This window comes from Panthera tigris, chromosome C1 (assembly GCF_018350195.1).
Source record: "Panthera tigris isolate Pti1 chromosome C1, P.tigris_Pti1_mat1.1, whole genome shotgun sequence".
Taxonomy (NCBI): Eukaryota; Metazoa; Chordata; class Mammalia; order Carnivora; family Felidae; genus Panthera; species Panthera tigris.
Window position 1 is genome coordinate 17,175,782 of NC_056667.1, and position 19,897 is coordinate 17,195,678.

The 19,897-nt window shown below is 35.2% G+C and overlaps 1 protein-coding gene and 1 long non-coding RNA gene across 8 annotated transcripts in view; one reads left to right on the forward strand and one right to left on the reverse strand.

The window, feature by feature from the left end:
- Positions 1–6,399: 6,399 nt before the first annotated feature.
- HNRNPR (heterogeneous nuclear ribonucleoprotein R) overlaps positions 6,400–19,897 on the reverse strand; it is a 34,707-nt gene continuing 21,209 nt past the window's right edge. For 4 of the 6 annotated variants that reach the window (XM_042994605.1, XM_042994604.1, XM_042994608.1 and 1 more), the window contains 5 exons: positions 19,374–19,509; positions 16,745–16,959; positions 12,786–12,935; positions 10,205–10,326; positions 6,400–10,068 (listed from right to left, as the gene is read on the reverse strand). In XM_042994605.1, coding sequence (XP_042850539.1) covers positions 9,456–10,068; positions 10,205–10,326; positions 12,786–12,935; positions 16,745–16,959; positions 19,374–19,509 — 1,236 coding nt within the window. In that variant the 3' untranslated portion in view covers positions 6,400–9,455. The remainder of the gene's footprint in view (positions 10,069–10,204; positions 10,327–12,785; positions 12,936–16,744; positions 16,960–19,373; positions 19,510–19,897) is intronic. The other 2 variants (XM_042994607.1, XM_042994609.1) reach the window with 1 other exon arrangement.
- LOC122240942 lies at positions 9,535–19,485 on the forward strand. 2 transcript variants are annotated; one of them, XR_006220756.1, is made up of 4 exons: positions 9,538–9,616; positions 10,833–10,902; positions 18,280–18,455; positions 19,399–19,485. It is a non-coding gene; the product is annotated as an uncharacterized LOC122240942 (long non-coding RNA). The 2 variants fall into 2 exon arrangements; XR_006220755.1 differs by lacking the exon at positions 10,833–10,902 and having other exon boundaries at positions 9,535–9,616.

Sequence of the window (19,897 nt, forward strand, 5' to 3'; positions counted from 1 at the left end):
GCTGGCTTTATTTGAGGCATAACTTTTTAAAAGAGCCTTAAACTAAACGTAAAATTGTTCATAAAAATATAAACTTTAAAGTAAACATAAAATTCAACATTTAATTCTGACCTCACATTATTTGGCCTATTTCCAACCTAGTAGTTAAGAACGTACACTTGGGAGTCTGGCAGAAAAGGGTTTTAATCCTGGTTTTGCCACTTCATAGACAGGTGAACCACTAGCTATATATAATAAATTCCTTAATCTCAATTGCTGAGTTGCTCATATGTAAAGTGGGGACAATACCACCTACCTTAAAGGGTTGTTGCTTACGTAATATACAATGTCAAGCAATTCCTTAGCACAGTGCCTGGTATACAGTACTCACACCATAGTATGACTAACCCACCATAAGAAGAAAAAAGCTTGGCTAAGGAAAAGAAACAGCAGAGTATTTATTTTCTGTACTTCACCTGTATTTTTATTTTTCAAAATAAAATAAAATAAAGTTTGAGAGTCAAAAAGCCAATTATTCTGCCAAATTTATCAGGGACTACCTACCTTCTAGCCTCTCTTTATATAAAAACAGACATACCTGCCATTTCTATTCTTCACGAGCATTTCCCATCTGTTGATCTTAATCCATATAAATTGATTTTAAAGTCACCTTTAAGGATTTTCCTTAATCTGCTTTAGCTTTTCACTGCCCACTCTAGATTTACTTTGATCTAATTAGTGAATATTAACCATGTTTTTTCTTTCAACGTTCTGAAATCTCAAGAAAAATAAAAACACACAGGTATTTTTTAGTAACCTATCAGCTTTCCCTTTCTGAGCTTTCAGAAGTTATTTTATCTTCCATGACTCTTGTAACACACTTCCTGATCTAATTCCTAAACAAACAGGCCATGACATGTCCTTAGCGACCTGATCTTTTTTGCTCTTTCCTATTGTAATTTTCCATTAATTGTTTAAAACTTTATTAAAGCCTGTTTTTCTAAACTCATTTCATTTTCTTGCAAACTATGCTCCTAAACTTTCCTCTGGATCTTGAACACTATTAATATATGTGGTGGCCTTTCCCAAAGTTTTAAATTTCCAACTGGACCAACCAGATCCTGCAAACCACTGCAAGTATCTATTGCTGGTATCTTTTCTACTAAGGTCTACTCTGAATCCCCAGAGGGGTGTGAGATAATCTATTACTCAAAGTGTAGTCAGGGACACTGGCATCACCTAGAAGCATGTTAGAAATGCAAATTCCTACCCCGTTGCCAATCCATTGAATTATAATATGTATTTAAAAAAAAAAAAATCCCCAGGGATTTCCACTCACACTGAAGTTTGAGAAATACTGTTGAATGAGGAATTGGGACCTAAACAGTTTTTAACTTGAAAATTAAAATAATCACAAGCTTTTTCAATATTATTTTGACAAATGCAACAAATGATCTCATTTATCTTTTTTTCATATTTTGAAAAGTTAAATAGAAACAATGTTACAACTAACATACTTACTCATTACTTTAAAAGAAGTTTTAATAAAAATATTAACTGTTGGTTGTATTTAGACAGATCAGATTTTTCCACACCAACTCTATGTAGGTTATACTTAAATATGATTAACCTGGTAAGGTTCTGCTTAACAGGAAGCATGGAAAGTTTCAATATGACCAGCCAATGTTAAACATCTTTGGTTAAACATCTAACCAAAAATATTTAGTTATATCATAACTTGCCAGAAATATACCCAAGTTGCTCTGACCACACCAATTCAGCAAAATATATAAAGCCCTTTATAATCAATAGGCTTAACAAAAACAATTTTTGATAATATTTTGATCAATATAAAACACAAATATTTCAAAATAACCATTTAGCTGACAAAAACAGTAATGGCTTTTTAAACAATATTCACTGCTGTCTGATCTACTTACATACAAACCCAGACAACTGATACGTGCAGATTTAAAGGATTCCTGACTCAAGTATTGAAAGTATAGGCATGTTTTTGTCTCCAAATTCTATTCAACAGTGCTTGATACAGTATATGAAATCTTTGATAATGCAGTATTTTCATATTTAAGGAAATATGTTCCCTTTTACTGAAAATTGAAGCTGAACTCCTTCCCGCCGCCCCCCCTCGCCCCAATGTCACTATCCTTGGCAATACAGGTCCTCACCTTTATCCTTGTAGAAAATAATTTTAAAGTGATCGAACCTGTTATTTTAAAGGCATGACTTGAGCTGTACGATTTTGTAACTAATTTTAAGCTCCTGCCCTCCTAATAAATGGCTAGGCGGACCTAAAAATCACCCTTTGGGAATTTTAGGTAAATAGTTGAATAAAACACTACTTTTGCTTCTTAGTTTTTGAGGAAATGCCTATACATGATTGTGAGTTCAGTCACAAATTTCAAGTGTAAGTCAATAGAAATGTGTTTTTCATAGCTATAGGCAGAAAATAGTCCCCTACGTGAATATAATACACTCCACTGAAAATATCTAATAAAATCTAATTATTTCTAAAACATAAACTAAATAAATTCAGGGCTTTAGGTAGAGCCAAAAGATACCAAGAGCCTAAGCCTAAATCCATTGTCAAAAGCAAGGTCTCTTATTTTTGGAAAAAAACACACCATAAATCAGTAAGCTGCCGATCCTAACCCCAACTCTGTCAACATTCAAAGCGGCCCAAGTTTAAATATTTTTTTCTGTTAGAACATTCCTTCCTGTCTCAGTGAATGATCTGTTGATTTTGGACAAAAGGAAAACAAAAACAATAAAACAATAAAATCTTTCTGGAAAATACTGACCTAGAGGAAGTATTTTGTCTACTCTTCTTATATTAAAACAATAGGGCAATCACTTTTTTTCCCCCTCTATTAGCTCACATTTATTTAACAGTCTTCATTTCAAAGAAACAAGGCAGAATACTCCCTGTGAAGGGTTTCTCACTCAATTTGTTTATAGATCATTAGGTCTCTATCACTTTCCTCCTAGATCTTTTTTTGCTGTTACTGGTACGTATCTGCAGAAAAATGAGCACATTATTTCAAGTAAATTTCCATCTGAGTTGCAAAATTTCTACCTCTTTTGGTAGAAAGAACTCATGAGAATAAGTACTGTATTAGGGCTCTCCTCAACAGAATGGGATCAGTATTAAAAGAGAAATCCTCGTAAAGTTTAAGAATTAGCTCTTGATATGGTACTTCTTGTATATTGGAGACATTTCCCAATGATGCATCTAAACCCTCCAACACAGCCTTCCTGAAATATTCCCTCACCACTTCTTCACCTGCTGACATGTTATGTCAAGGGGTCAAGAACACCAGGGGAATAAAATGCCTACTGACAACACTGCGTAAGTGTTTACTTTTGTCCACCTCTGTATGTTTTCTGGTATCATTTCCAAATGCCATAATTATATCAGAAAAAGTTAGTGGCAGCCTGTTATGCCAAAGCCAACATTCCCATCTTACACCTGTAGACCCAGGTCTAACCCCCCAGTAAAGCTACTTCCTGACACTTTAATAACCCCCTCAATTTCGGCCCTTTTATTTTTACTTCTTCCCACTCCTTCACTACCCTCCTTCAAAAGGTGCCCAATATCTAGTACTGAATCTGAAGACAGGAACTCCATTTGACCACAAAAGTCTCAATTATAGAAATACTGAATCTGTTTTCCACAATTGAAATCAGCACGCCCCACCCAAAATCACCAACACAACATTTTGAACATGTTAGATTTTATTAAGAATATTTAACATTGTACAAATATTCCAATACAGTTATGGTACCTGAACACTGTACCAAAAGCACGATTTTTATTAAACTGATTAAGTGGTCTTGCAAATGGTCCTATTTTGATATTCTCATATTACTGTGTGCATATAGCAATGTAATGTCTGCAGGAGCTTTCAGCTCAATTATATAAATAGCCTTATAACATAGTACTAAACATCTTAATTGGATTCATTAAAGTACAATTCTACCTATGTTACTGAACAAGCTAGAAAAGTCCCTTTTGTCCAACCATCATAGATGAGAAATCAAGAAAAGTAATGTTCACAGGATCCTAACAAAGTTACTACATAAAATGAAAGCCCTTGTTTATATTTGAGGAATTTAAGTCTTCCCCCGTAATACCTACTTTTCTGACCCCACGAAATGTGTTTTATTGTTAGTATATAAAAGCTAACTAGAGTTTGTACTGCGTTTTCCTTAACTTAGATGAACCCCTCAGAATTACTTGAGTGTTCCTACTACTTACTATAACAAGTTTTCCAAAGAGCACCATTATTAGTGCAATCTCTATCTTTTCTATCACTGATACACACACATCATATGTCAAAAGAGAAACAAGTACCTCAACAAAATAATGCAATTACTGCAATTTTTAAAGTACAATTTCATTGTAGCGATTTACAGGTAATCTACAGCAAGCTTACAGACAAGATTTCAGGACACTAGAACGTTTAACATACATCTAAGAGATTCTTCCTAGACTGATACACTCAACTGAGAAAGAAGGCATAAGAATATCAGGGAGGTTCTTCAGGCATGAATAATTACTTTTAATCAGACATATCACAATTATTTTTTATGGATTATGGTCAGAAACGCTTAGTTATTAAAGGTAATTCCCTTAATTTATACTTTACTATCATGGAATCCTCCATTATGAGAGATTTGAATCTTAAGTAATCATCTAAAAACGGACTCCTAAATTCTACCAGTGTCTACTAATCCCAGCAGCTGTCCTGGGTTTCAGACAAAACACAGTTGTTGACAGATCTGTGGTTTCACTCTGTTCAAGGTCCTAGTATTTTAGCTATGTAATTTCCTCTTGACCCACAGTCATTATATCAAATGTATCTTTAAAACAAGCCCTCTGCCGTTTATGAAACTTCTAGAACTTTTAAGTTTCATTTTACAATGTTAAAATTTTCTGGAAGATTTAAAAATAATTTCTCCTAATGCTTATTAAACCCTCCATTCTATCAACACCTTCCTACTTTTACTAAAATTGGCGTGCAATAAACATCTCTTAAGATGAACTATGTGTTAAGTTACCCAATAAGAATGCAAACATAATAAAGATATTAGAGGGATTGAAATCACAGTAAAATAAAAGCAAATTTATTGTCTAAGAGACTTTAGAGTCTATCTTGTAAGGTGTCTATTTCGATCACTTAAAATATACCCTGAGTATTTCATTACTTCATACTTGCAGGCCTTTCCTGCTAAACTATAATTTGACAATACAAAGTATGAAGTACTTATTATATGTTCCTATTAAGAACAAAATTATTTAATATTATGTCTTATTTGTCTACAAGGCCAACATAAATGCCCACTTATAAAATATGGGCATCCTCCCACACTTAATGCCCCACTACTGATAAAAAAAAAAATAGGAAAAAAAAATTTCTTACCAACAATTCCACTGGTTATCGTCCCCAGCGAACCCCACCTAGCAAGTCGACATCATGACATGTCAGGTCAGGGCAGCCTCAACCTCGCTTCCCTGATAGTCAGGTGATAAAAGGAAGGAGTTAAAACAGGAAAAGTACACTTGCAGATTTCTGGATAACATCTGAAAATGGTTAAAAAACAAAAACAAAACAAAAAACCCAGAGCTTCTGGTAACCTCTAAATAAAAAATACGTATGTATATATATTTAAAAAGAAAAAAAAACTATTCTAGAAAGATTAACAGTAACTACACTTCAAATTAAATATAAATATTAATTACTGACTAATACATTAAATATGCAGTACTTTTAAGGCTTGGTGTTTGCATTTCAAAAATCAAAACTAATCACAAACTTCTAGTGCAAAAGTAAACATGCTTGGTTAGTGGATTTGTCATTCTGAATTCTCTAGTCAGTCACCCAATCCCCAGGCTTACTCAGAACTAAGTTAACAGAAGCTCCCATTCTTAGAGAAACATAAACACACTTATAAATCCAGTGCACTCTTTCTATAAGGCTTTTTCTTAGCTGCTCACTTAAGAAATGCCACACGGTAAGGGACAAAACTAACATTAAAATTTCTTCCACATACTTCAGTTGGTTTTCTTTAAGAATACTGGATAGCTCAATGTAACAAAATCCTCTTTGGAAAATCAAAACTGCAAATTTTACCGTATGTAAAAGTCTTTATAATTGACAAATAATAGCCTTATAGCAAGTATTTACTGGAAGGGTTTTGGTTTTTACAAATAATACACAATTAATAAAACATAGGTATGATTATCCAAATGGGCAGGAGGCAAATGATGTAATGAGTTTCAAGAATATTATGTGGCTTTATGCTAGGAATGGAATTTTAGGTCTCTTCTCTTTTGGAATTTAAAACAGAATTTATTTTGATGCATGCTGTTCTTTTTAAAAAGAGGGTTCACCTCCTAAGTCAGATTTCAAAGTCAAATGAGAGAAAAATTGTCTACTAGCAGAAAGCATTGGGCTTTCTTATGCAGAATAACCCCAGTAACTAAGAAAACTGAAAAACAATTATGCTGAACTTTCGCTTAAAAAACTACAGAACCATAGTAACTCAATTTCCATATCAATTGATCAAATAAACTTGGATTTATTAGAAATCTGGCAACTTATTAGAACTTTTTTGCTTTTAAAAAATTAAAACACCATCATATAAATACATACATTTAAGCAACTGCTATAAATGAGTGATCAAATAAAAATTAGCATTCCATTATGGGGAAGGGGTATATTTATGTCAGTCTCAGGAGGGTACCTATGAAGAGGTTGGCCTCAATATGAAATAAATAGATTTCCCAACACACATTACTGCAGCAGGCTCATAAGTAAAAGCAAATGAATTAGGTTGGGGAACAAAAAAGATGGCACAAGAGCAGGAAATGAAATTTCCCAGAACTCATTAAAAAAATTCATTAAAATAAAACACCTAATGAAAATCTAAAACAAAGACCTCCTCAATGGACGTATTTGAGGTTTATAGATTAGATGGTTAGATTTATTTCCGTGAAAAGTTAAGCTCTTAATCTATTTTCTCTGAATGCTGCTACCGCAATAGTTTACAAGACATCAACAAGGGAAAAAGCTCTAAAATGAGATTTAATGCTCAAAAAGTTGTGTTTTTCTATTGAATAAAATAGCTACAAAAACCCTATAAAGCAATATTAGAGGGACAACTCAGGCATATTTTAATAGATGAGAGTAAAATATTATTTGCAATTAAAGGAAAGGATTTTGACATGGGACCCAAATTTTATTTAGTCTTATGTTTTTGCTAGGGTTTATATTTTAGGATGGGTAGGGGAAGCAAAATAAATTAATCTGTTTCAGAATCACTGTTTTTCCCATTCCTAATTTTCTTCATAGTGACTTTGTAGCTGGTAACATCAAATTTTTAAAAAATACAAACAATTCAAGTTTTACTTGTAAATGCTTTCTTCTTTCCAAGAAAATTCAGGATTATACTTAAGTCTAATTTAGGCTTATTGTTACAACTACAGATTGTATTTTCAAAGTTTAAAAGCAGCATTTAAAGAATATTTGGTGTCTTTACTTGCATACATGGGCATAAGAAAAACACCTAGATCTAAGCTTTACCAAACAGATACCCATGTTAATTTGAAAATACAACAGACTATATAATTCCTTTATGAGTTTCCGAAAACAAAAGGAATATTAATAAGGCCTATTAACTTACTGAATTATATAATAAGTGTACTTTTAAAGAGAAATGAGACACAGACTTTCATCAGTAAGTATTCTCTTATTTGAAGTCAAAAGAGAAGCCATGAAACCCAAAATATGATCTAAGCACATTCATATTAAGTGGCTTATGATTTTGAAATTTACTACTGCTGTCATAAAAGACACCAAACAGGAACAAAACACATAATAAAGGTGTGTCCATTTTAATTAATTATTCCCTAATGGCTTATTTTTATAATTTAACGACATTTTAGACCCACCTAAGAATAAAACATAAGGGAAAATTTTATGGTAATTTGAAAGTGATCCAGACTTTTCTGCACTGTCAAGGTGGGATTCTTTTGTTCCTCTTATTCTCAAGTAAAACTGCCATTGCAATAATTCAGAATTTCTAAAGGAAACAGGGAAATAGGTGTTATAACTCGGCCAATAAAAACTTTAGCCAGTAGGGTAGTAAAAAAAATAAAATAAAAGTAAGAGGTATTAACAGAAAGTCAGAAGTGGGTATTTTTAAGCCTCTCTTAGAAGGCATGAGTGCTTCTCAAAGCAAATTTACAATTGGAAATTATATTCCTAAACCAGTAACTGAAGTGATAGTCACAATCACGTACGCTAAAATTGATGTTTAGTCCGCAGTGCAATTGACGCCACAGTACTAACATTTTTTCCTGTTATACATTCACTTATCCAGCAAGTAAGTTCTTCAGGCAACAAATTATCCTTTATAGAAAGAATGTGGGTCAAAATAAATTGCAGTCTGCTTCCCCAGCCCCATTTTTATTTAACGCAAATTATCCAATGCCTGCAAGAATGTTCAAAAGCCTTTGAACCTGTTTTTATAAAAATAAAGGATAAAATTTCAAAATTAGAAGAGACTATGAGAGAACACCAACCAATAAAGTGCTATTTGGAATAAATACTAGAATTTAGACTAATTCTCAGTCTGATAGCCACGGTACATATTGGAATAGACAAGAAATTTTGCATGAATTTGATCACTCACATAGGCAGTTATAATTTGAAAACAATATTCCTCGCAAGGATTACGAATAAAATAATGTTTTAGGACACAATTGAATTTGAAATAGGTAATGTTTTGAATAGATTTTTTAGTTTTATTGAAATCTTACATGAACAAGAAATTGGAAATACAATCACATCAAAGAACAAATTGTCACGGCTTTGACGTTTAAGCCAAACAAATTTTGTAGGGCAGATTTCAAAAAGGTGTGAAGTTATAACAATTTAAAAACACAGTTAACCTACTTCTAGGAATGCAAAACATACAATCATAGGTTATTTTCAATACAAGAAAACTTAAATTTGTTTGCTTTAATTTCTTAAAACTACTAAGACAAAGCACTAGCTTGTATTTTTATTTACAGCATACTCCATACTCCTATGTAATCTATCCCAAATCCAAAAAAAAATGAAACTGTTCAAAACCAAAGGTTCTGCAAAATCATGATTTAACAGTGTGCTCAGCTTGTTTTTGAAACTAAAATGAAGCCTGAAACGATAAAAGCATTGTAACCCCCAGAATAAGGGAACTCTGCAAGCCCAATAATGTCCAAGAGCATTTATGAAAAGAGGAAAAAAATAAAAAGACTTGAGTATATATACAATAGTGATTTCTTCAGCCCAATACAAATGGCAGCAAACTGCTACTTAAAGATGAAACAGTTAAGCCAATTTTTTTTTTTGAAGAATGTAGATCTAGAGCCAATCGGATCTTGCCAATATCATTTTCAAGCCCTCACTTGTCTATTTCCACTGTTGCCCATAAGTATCCTGATAAAATTCCTGGTTGTCATTATTGTAACCATAGTTACCAGAATAGTCACCACCTTGTTGAAGCGGCTGCTGAGCGATGGGTTGGGAACCCCAGTTCTGTTGGTTGTTGGTCTGACGGCGCTTGGAATCAGGTTGGTTGTACCCGTCTGCCTTTCTCTTGCCTCCTACATTGCCCCCACGATTGCCCCGAGATCCACGGGAACCACGGCCTCTCTGCTGTTGTGCAGGACCCCCTCTGCCACCCCTAGAGCCTCTTGGTGGTCCCAAAGGTGCCCCCCTCTGTGAATAGCCAGCTCTACCTCTTGGAGGTGGTGCTCCCCGCCCCCTTGGTGGTGGCGGAGCACCTCGCCCTCCCCTTCCTCCTCCTCTTCCTCTTACTGCATAGCCATCATCATAGCCGTAGTAGGGATCTTCATAGCCTCCACGATAGTCGTGATAATCATAACCATAGTAATCATCATAGTAATCTTCATAGCCATAGTAATCTGGAGGGTAGCCATATCCACCTCTCCCCCCACCACGACCCCGACCTCTAATTGGAGGTGGCATACGAGGAGGAGGGTGATAGTAATAATCTTCATACCTAGCAACGGAAGGAAGGGAGAAAAGAAAAAACAAATTAGCTTACATCAAGACCAATCCTAAATTTTTTACTAACTTGATCTCTATTACCAAGTTATTCCTTGTTCAGAGATGTATTTATTAAAATGTAGACTCACGCAGTGCTTCTGGAAGCCTGTCTAGCAGCTTGGCGCTCTTTCCTTTTCTTGTCTGGTGGCTTGGCTAAGACTATTTCAATTTCTTCCCCTTCTATTTCTTTGCCATTCATTTCATCCATGGCCTATACAAAATTACAAAAATAAGTTTATGTTGCAAGTAAACTAATACTTTAAAACATAATTACAAAAACATGTCTGTGCCACTTAATATAATTAATAAGCAATTTATTTCACAACTATCTTAACTGGCAAAAGAATGTGGGTGGCTCAGTCGGTTACTATTAATACTATTATATTTAAAAAGGTAAAGGGGCTTCGAGGGCTGCCTATCACTGCTCCTTAATTCTAAATAACTAACCCCTCCGAGTTGAGCCATACCAAAGAAGCAAATCCACATCTGGGAAAAGCACCAGTATTAACACAAACTTTTCAGGATTCAAATTTTTAAATAAAAAACATGGCATTCAACATGTAAATCTGAAACTACTCTTCCATAAAAATCTTAAAGATATTAAAGACAAATGACGTTACTGAATGCGGTTGTCAATTAAACGGAACAAGATACTGACCAAAAATTGCCTAGGTTTCCCCCACAACACTTCACCTAAAACATACTTCCCCTGAACAGTTAAGAGCACAGAGGCCAGAACAGGCGTGGACTAATGAAGACTCAAGTACTCACCTGGGAAGCAGTAACCGTAAGTATTCTATGCTCTGTCCTTTACCTACGCTGTTCCACCTAACAGCCTCTGCCATACATCAAAGTTCAAGTAACTCAGTAACGAGGTATCACCTCCTCACCACAGCTTTTCTGTTTTCTTACACAACCTTTTCTTCTCTGGATGAACAGAATAAAATGCTCTATCTATAAGGAGCATTCAGTGATAAAAAGTATCTGAACAAAGACTAAATCAGTCCTCCTCTACAAGCTAATTCTCCCCTTTACCACATTAGCTTTTGGCTCCTTCACCTAAAGCAACTAAGTCAAGTCTACAAAAGCCTCCCAGATGCTGATAAATTTTGTAATGTGGCAAACCACCCAATCAATTTTTATGATTATATTTAATTAGAGACAACTATTTCTTTAATAAGGACTGAATGAAAATGAGTGTTTAGAAGGTATAAATTTATCAGTTATCCGTGTTTCATACCTTTGGCAATTTCAGAAACCAAGCATTAGATTCTGTACTAAACTGTGAATTTGATAAGCAGTGCTATCTCATTAATTAGTTTCCATCAAAAAGCAAACCAACAGGGGCGCCTGGGTGGCTCAGTTGGTTGAGCATCCAACCTCGGGTCAGGTCACAACCTCACGATTTGTGAGTTCAAGCCCTGCACCGGTCTCTCTGCTGTCAGCACAGAACCAGCTTCAGATCCTCTGTCCCTCCTCTCTCTGCCCCTGCTCTGTTCACGTGATCTCTCTCAAAAATAAACAAACATAAAAAAAAAAGCAGCAAACTAATAAATTCTAACGAGTCAAAGATTCTATAAGGCACACTTTAAAGCAGTACACCCTAGGCAGGAAACAAAAACTGCTCAAATTAGAGGTGGCACCACTCCACCAACAGAACATGGAGGAAAAGAACTAAGCCTGAATGAGTCACTGAGGATTTTGAACGTATTTCCCCAAATACATAAAAAGCTTTTTTAGTGTTTTGTCTTCTTTCCCCCACTAGGAAAGGCAAGAGGAACAAGAAACTAGAAATTTTACACATTAAAAATGATACTGATCCATTAGGAGAGAAAAACAGCAGGGTATTCAGCTTTGATGTCATAGCCACCACACGAAACTACTTTTTTCACCATTTTCATTACTATCATCAAATCAACTATTACATGCAAGAAATATCTCTAACAACTACTGAAACCAGCAAAAGCAGTTAATACTATTAGAATTCTAAAATGACTGAAGAAAGGCAAGACTAAAGGGGTGCCTGGGCGGTTCAGTCAGTTAAGCGTCTGACTTCAGCTCAGGTGATGATCTCACAGTTTGTGAATTCCAGCCCTGTGCTGGGCTCTGTGCTGACAGCTTAGAGCCTGGAGCCTGCTTTGGATTCTGGGTCTCTCTCTCTGTTCCTCCCCCACTTATAATCTGTCTCTTTCTCTCAAAATAAACAAACATTAAGAAAAAAAAAAAAAAGGAACTAACCATTCTCTCAGAACACATCTGCTGAATTAAATATGCTGTACTGTGTGTGAAGTCATGTACAAGGCTCAGGTTCCTTCATAAATCCAGAGTAGTTATAGTACATTCATTACCTGTTTTACCATTTACAACAGCTAATTAATACACCTTGTAATATTTCCAAGGCATCACGCTATCAAACCCTAGGTTTACAAAAACAATACAGAGATTAAAACTACTTGCCTGAAATCACAAGCCCAGTTAGTAATAATCAGGCTTTGAAATATGAAGTCTTACCTGTTAAACTATTACCACTTCAGATAATTAAAAGATAGTTCCAGAGCTCGGCAAAAGCTGAAAACCAATTTTATTTCAGTTTTTAAAGTCATTTTATGGGCTTAGCAAGTTTCAACAACAAAATTCGAATATCAAGATGCAAAATTTCAAAATGTCTACCTTAACAGCTGCTCCTCTGTCTTCAAAATGAACAAATGCATAATCTTTCAACTTCTTCACTCTTTCGAGTTTTCCAAATTCAGAAAACGACTTTTCCAATATTTCTTCTGTCACTGTAGTAGCCAAGTTTCTCACAAATAAAACTTTCACCTAATACAACAAATACACAAAATTGGCACTGGCTACTTAATTTTAGCTGAAGTCTTACACTAAAAGTATTTCTTCCTATCCTCATGGCAACCTTGCCTTTTCAAAAACATTAAATATTAAAAGTACATCACAGAAAGTATGAAAACTACCAAGAAAATTATTGTCAGTTACCAATTTATATAGATTATTGGGTCCTTCTCTTGCCCTGCCATTAAAATCCCTAACACTGTGAACAGAACCCTCAAGGAACCAACACATAATTACTAGGTTGATTCAAAAATTTAACATCGTCCCTCAACACCCTCTAAAACAGTATGTTTTGGGGCTTTCCCCCCTAGAACTGAGTGAGCAGATTCCAAAGTTCATATGAAAAAATAAACAAGAAATAGGGGGAAAAAAAAAGAACAAAAGAACAAAATTTAGAGACTAGCCCTACCACATATAACAAATTATAACTCTTAAATCACTGGAACAGTGTAGTGTTCATCTGGGTAAAAATAAAAATTGGGGGGGGGGGCGCCTGACTGGCTCAGTGGAACATGCAACTGCTGATCTCAGGATTGTAAGTTCACGCCACATGCTGGGTGTAAAGTTACTTAAAAATAAAAACTTAACAAAAAAAAGTTGGATTTATACCTCACACTATATATACCAGGATAAACCCCAAATAGATCAAAAACTTCCAAAGGGGTGGACAGGGATGGGGATGGGGAGAGACTGAAAAATATTAGAAGAAAATAAGGGTAATTCCTTTATGTAAACATTGCTCTAAGGAAGGCTCTGTGATTGAAAATCTATTATATAAAGGAGTGATAAAATTCAACTACTAGAAATAAGTGACTTTCATATGGCAAAAATACCAGAAGTGGAGCCAAAAGACAAATGACTTATATTAGAGTTCATCTTTCTTTTTTAGTATCAGAGCTCCAGGAAAAGGAAAAAAAAAAAGCTCAATGGAAACAAAAAGATATGCATAATTCACAAATACATGGTTCATATAAAGAAACACAAATGGCCCTCAACATATTAAAAACTTAAACCCATGCATAGGAAGAGAAGCAATCACAATGGTTTTGAGATCTATCATTTACCAGACTGGCAAAATCCAAAATAAGATCATACGCTATTTTAACAACGATGAGGAAAATGGGCCTCTTTGTATTTTGCTGGTGCGTGAGTAAAACAGTACCAGGGGAATATAGCAGTATCTTAATAATTACAGATGCATTTACTCTTTGGCCCACAATTTTATCTCTGAGAATCTATTCTACAGACATATCTGAACTTGTATCAACTAACAAGATACAAGCTCATTCATTACAGCATTGTAATAATAAAACATTAGAAACAACCCAACGTCTAGTTAGTTGAACACAGCACAGTATAATCCACAGAATGGAACTATTATGTAGCCATAAAAAATGAGGAAGAGTTCTAAGAGTGGATATGAAGAGACTAACAGGACACACTTTTGGCAAGACATTTTTTCCCTTTTTTACAGCTCCGAAATAGGTATCCAACTTATAGTCGATGTGACACGCAAGCACTATGTCATAAATTGGCAACATTTAATAACTTTTTAGTGGTATGCATAATAATGGTACACTTCCTTAGAGCTAATAGGATAGTGAATAAAGCAAATATAGATCAGTGAATATAGTAGGTTACCTGTAACCATCATGTAAAGTCAGGAAAGAACCTCTAAAAAAATAAACCAGAGACTACTAAAACTGGGTGTGTATCAGGGACAGGGAATATGATAGACGGGATTAAGTAGAAGTGGGACTTCTTCGACTATACCTTTCTTCATAATTTTGATTTTTGAACTAAGGAACTGTATTACCTATTCAAAGAAAAAAATTAACACACTCACTGAATAAGTTGTTACCTTAGATAAAGGGCTATATGAATAAAAATTATCTGAGGAAAGGTATTAATTCAAGGTGAAAAAACCTAACATCGTCCACTTTCACCTCCACCCCCTTTATTTTTGCAGTGTTGTCACAGAGGTCAATCTCTATGTTATGCAGGCCTCCGTTGGTTTACTTTTCTAAAAAAAATTCAACACAGATCTTTTATTCTTTTTGGAGATGAAACCACAACAGACTATATAAAAATTATTTGTTGAAACTTTGTTTAAAACGTTCCAAAGGAACAAAGTCCCTTTAAGAAAAATACATTTAGGCACTTAGGTTTTGATTTATTATAAAACTGACCCAAGTTGACAAAATATCTTCCAATGAATTACAACACTGATAGAGTGAAGTAATACCAGAAGCTTTTACTCTTTAGGGTAGGACCCCCCTGGTGGAATTTAGAAAACAATAAAGAAATCAATATTATCCGATCAAATTTATTCAATAAGTATTATTCAAGTTTATTGAGGCCTCCCTTTCTTTCTGAAACTTGTTTATGACCTCGGAAGAATAGTTCCTCGCATAAAATGTTGACGTTTTCTAACCCTACAGAAAAAAGTTTAGGATGAATTTCAATCTGAAAGGTTACAAGAGGTATGTGAAAAGCGTTGATGAGCAAATTACCAGCTACACTTACATTCTCTGGGAATTTTATTTACCTCTTATAATGTGTAGATATATTACACATGACACATGCTATTTTAAACACGTTTTTATAGAAAAGGTAATACAAACTGTACTGTTTCTACAAGGCAGTCAAAGTTGTAAGGGTTCTTAAGAGACTTATCCAATTCCAATAAAACAGAGAACATCCAAGTTCAGTAGCTTGCCCAAAGTCAAATTGCATTAGAATAAACAAATGGAATTAAAATGTTAGTAAAAAATAAAAATAAAAAATCAGAGCTATTTAAATTCCCAGTCCCTTCCTTAACACAAATCTGTTCAAGAAATGAGAAAAAGATACTGAGCAGCACATCTGAAAGCCTCTGATTCATTTTCAATGGATCTTCTCTTAATCCCAAGAGGTCTGTGCCTACAAAAACTTGATCATACTAGTAAAAACTGGGGCTGGCTCTCCTTCAAACTAGTTAGAGTGAAGACTACTTGCTCAGAACCTGGAAAAAAAAAAAACCTTTAAAGAAAGACTTCTTAGTCTAAAAGAATTCAACCACTAATTTCTGGCCATCAAAGAGTTGCTGCCTTATTACCAAGAAGGGAAGAGACACACCAAAATACACAAAAACTCACTAGAACCAGCAGAGATGCCACTCTGATGTGTCCCTTCAATCCCTGGAGTCACCCAAATGAAAGCCTAACCATCAGATCTCATGGCACCATTATTTACCAGGCAAAGATCGCAGCAACGCAAGTATAAGATTCAGGAGGAAAGCAAGGGCCTGCCACAGGACTTGCCGTGCATATTTTGCCACTATCACGTAACAGCAAACATGATAACCCTTTGTCTTTCTTCATGGAGACAATACTCTAAGGGAGCTTGACCATTAGATGAAAAAAGTCATAGTATGGTCAATGAAGATTACAATTCATAATCTCCAAAACATTACTTTATTCAACAAGTCCTGGTCTTTTATAAACCTCTGTATCCCTCCTAGTGCCTAGCACTAAACAAATTCTCAGCGTGTATGAAAATACTTAAAGGGATTTCATTTCAGTTCCTTTGCACATTTAATCTCTGGGAAAAGGGAGGATTAAAAGAAACTTCTGGATACCAAGACAGGATGTTAAGTTTGGTATTAAAGCAGGTCCTTGCCTAAATAATTAAGATCAAGAGCTACAATCTGTATTTATCATAAAACGTTTAAAAATTGAGCTTTATTCTAAGTACAAAATTTAAATGATAATCTCACCCCCATCCCAAGCAACTGCATTTACCTTAGCCATGACTTCTGGATCTGGTTCTTCCACAGGGTCAGCCCATTCAACTGTAACTACATTTCCCCATACTTTTACTTTTCCACTCATCAGCCGGCGTCTGGCTTGTGCTGCTGACTTGTGATCCTCATATTCAAGGAAGCAGAACCCCCGATTCTTCTTTTTGTCATCGGGTTGATGATAGAGAATAACGTCCACCAAACCCTCTGTTAAACCAACAGCCAGATATATAAGCCAAAAGCATCCACCACACATCTAGCGATTAGGCAGACCTAAATCCATTTGCCGAAGAGCAAAAAATATTGAAGAAGCCTCAAAAGGGTTCCCTAATTACCTAGTAGACAATTAAATCAGCATTGTTAGATATGGGTTTTGACACAGTATTTTATGTTCCCTTTTAATTTTTCAGGGTCCTGAGGGTACAGCCATAAACAACAGGTTCAACCACTATATGCTGACGTATAACATTCTATAGTGTTTTAGAGTGTTTGATATAACATGACCTTGTAATTTATGAAAACACTACCAAGGAACTTAAAACCCAAATTATTAACATAAACCCAAGAGAACTTACATTCAACAAATACTCATTACCAAAAATCATCCTTGGATCTAACTTAAAAATTAAGGTTTTTGCCAAGAATGAAAATGACTGCTAAATATTACTGTCTTGTGTTCTCATCTTTCCACATATGTTCTTTCTAGGTAGTATCGGCTACTTTGTACTTTTAAAAGCTATCTACATCCTTAAGAATGCTTAGGTTTTGGTTCTAGCCCAGACTTAAAGACATTTCGAATTTAACATGTCCAAAACCGCAGTCACCGCTCCCTAAATCTGTCTTCTCTACTTCTCTATCTAACAAACAGTCCCACCTCCTGGTTCTCAAGACGGAAAGTGAGGACTCATTCTTGATTTCTTCCTTTACCTCCTGTACTCCCCTACCCAATTCTGAGCCCATCTACCTCTTTTCACCTTCATGGCTATTATCCTAGTCCAATCTTCTATCTTAACTACCATGACAGCCTCAACTAATTAATTAGCTTCTCCTCCTAAGCCCCTCTAAACCATTATCCATATGGCAGCAGCGATAATATTCTATAAGCATGAAACAGACATTACTCCCTGCTTGAGACCTCCAAATACCTTCTCATTACACAAAAAATCTAAAACTCCTTACATGGTCCACAAAAGCCCCCTGTGGCATCTCATACAATCCTACCCTTAATTCTACAGTAATTTGAAGAACACTGGCCTTCTCTCAGTTACTTTAATACACCAACTTCTCTCTTGCCTTGGAGCTGTGGTATGTGTTGCTCTCTTGGAACGCACATCCCTTTGCTCTTTGAATGCTACATCCTCCTCATTTGTTGGGTCTTGGTTGAAATGTCATCTTATCAGAAAAGCCTTCCATAACCATCAAAGCAAGGATAGTAGCTATTCTCTAGCTAAGTATCATCTCCCTCTTCTCAGTGCTTACTGCTTACCCCAATGTATAAATATTTCTTTAATTTTTTTGTCTTATCTCCTTTCCCAGAATATAAACTCTACAAGGGCAGATAATACATCTTATTCACCACTGTATCCCAGCAAATAGCACAATGCCACCACTTAACAGGCACTAGATATCAACACTTGCTGAAGGAATGACTAAATGGGTAAGAAGCCAGAAAACTAACAAAGTGATGAAGTCAAAGAACTGCACCATAAGGGGTACGTAACCAACACAACTGTGACAGGCGGTGGCAGTGGTTACAAAGCGGAATGCTAGGAATCAAGATTTTGGAGTGGGGAGAATTTCTGGCGGCAAGATCCAGAATGTGATCTGGATGTGGGGGTGCTGAGGTAAAGAACTGGGGATGAGGTGGTCATTAAACTAGGAGGCTAGAGGATTGGACAGTTCGTCGATATACATGTTAAAGGTACTACAAATAAGTCAATTTAGGGCAGAAGAGAAACACTACGAGCCAGAGCAATCTCCAATTAATGAAAGACTGAAACCAGAAGAGCAACAGATGACAGCATCAAGGAAGGAGAAAGGATAATATATCTGGAAGACAAAAACATGGTTTTTATGAGGGGAAGTAATGGTCTAAATCAATGTTTTTATAAACCATAGCCAGCAACAGTATATTCCTACCCACATTAAAAAAAAAAAAAAAAAAAAAAAAGGAACAGGAAATACCATGCTAAATCATGCATAAAAAGTGAAATTAACAGTTTTGTTAAATTTTGTTTCAGTTATAAATGTATATAAACCTGTGATGTTCAACAAACATCTCAATTCCATGGATTTAGAATCAGAAATTTTCCAAAATCTGATTTAGACAAGGCAACAGGAAGGATAAGAACTCTCACCCTCTTGGCCCTGAAGCACACTTAATGTTGGGAAGCCTTCAGGGCAAGACTATGGCAAAAGCTAAGGCACAGAAGTGAAGGGGTCATTCCAAGAAATTAAGGATGAGAGGGAACACACTTAGTCCAAACCACTGCAAAGTAGAAAGGAGGCAACTTAAACATTGAAGATTTGTTTGAATTTTTAGATTAATATACACCTTTTTTTTTTTGTACTTATAAATAGTACCACAGACATCCCAAAACTAACTTCTACTAAATACATTTTTGTTTTACCTGTGACTTTACTGAATTCTTCCAGAATGTTTTCCTTAGTCTTATTCTTCGGAATTGATCCAACAAAAAGCCTGTTGTTTGCCACAGAAATGCACACTCCAAGGTGTTTACCAGGGCGAATTTCATAGCTGTCACACTGCAAGGAAGAAGAGAACCAGATACCCCACAACCATCCCAAACTCAGGACGACTGATCTCAATCTAAAAAATTCAACAATTTAAGGTCAAACACTTCCTGCTTCATGAACTCACCGAGTTCCCTCATGCTTACCATTATATAAATGTGTATTTTAGAACTTGTTATGGTCTCTCATCTTAGTTTGGTTTTGTTAACTTTCACTGCTCCTCTGGATAAAAATGACTCAGTTATTTCACTTTATTTTTTAAAGTATCTTATTTAATATTTCAATGTGATCTATCTGAAAAATTGTCCAGAGAACTTCAGAAAAAATACCCAAGACTGATCATTCAGGGTCCTTGGAGATAAAATTAGATACAGATAAGCCAAAGGCAAAATAACAATAC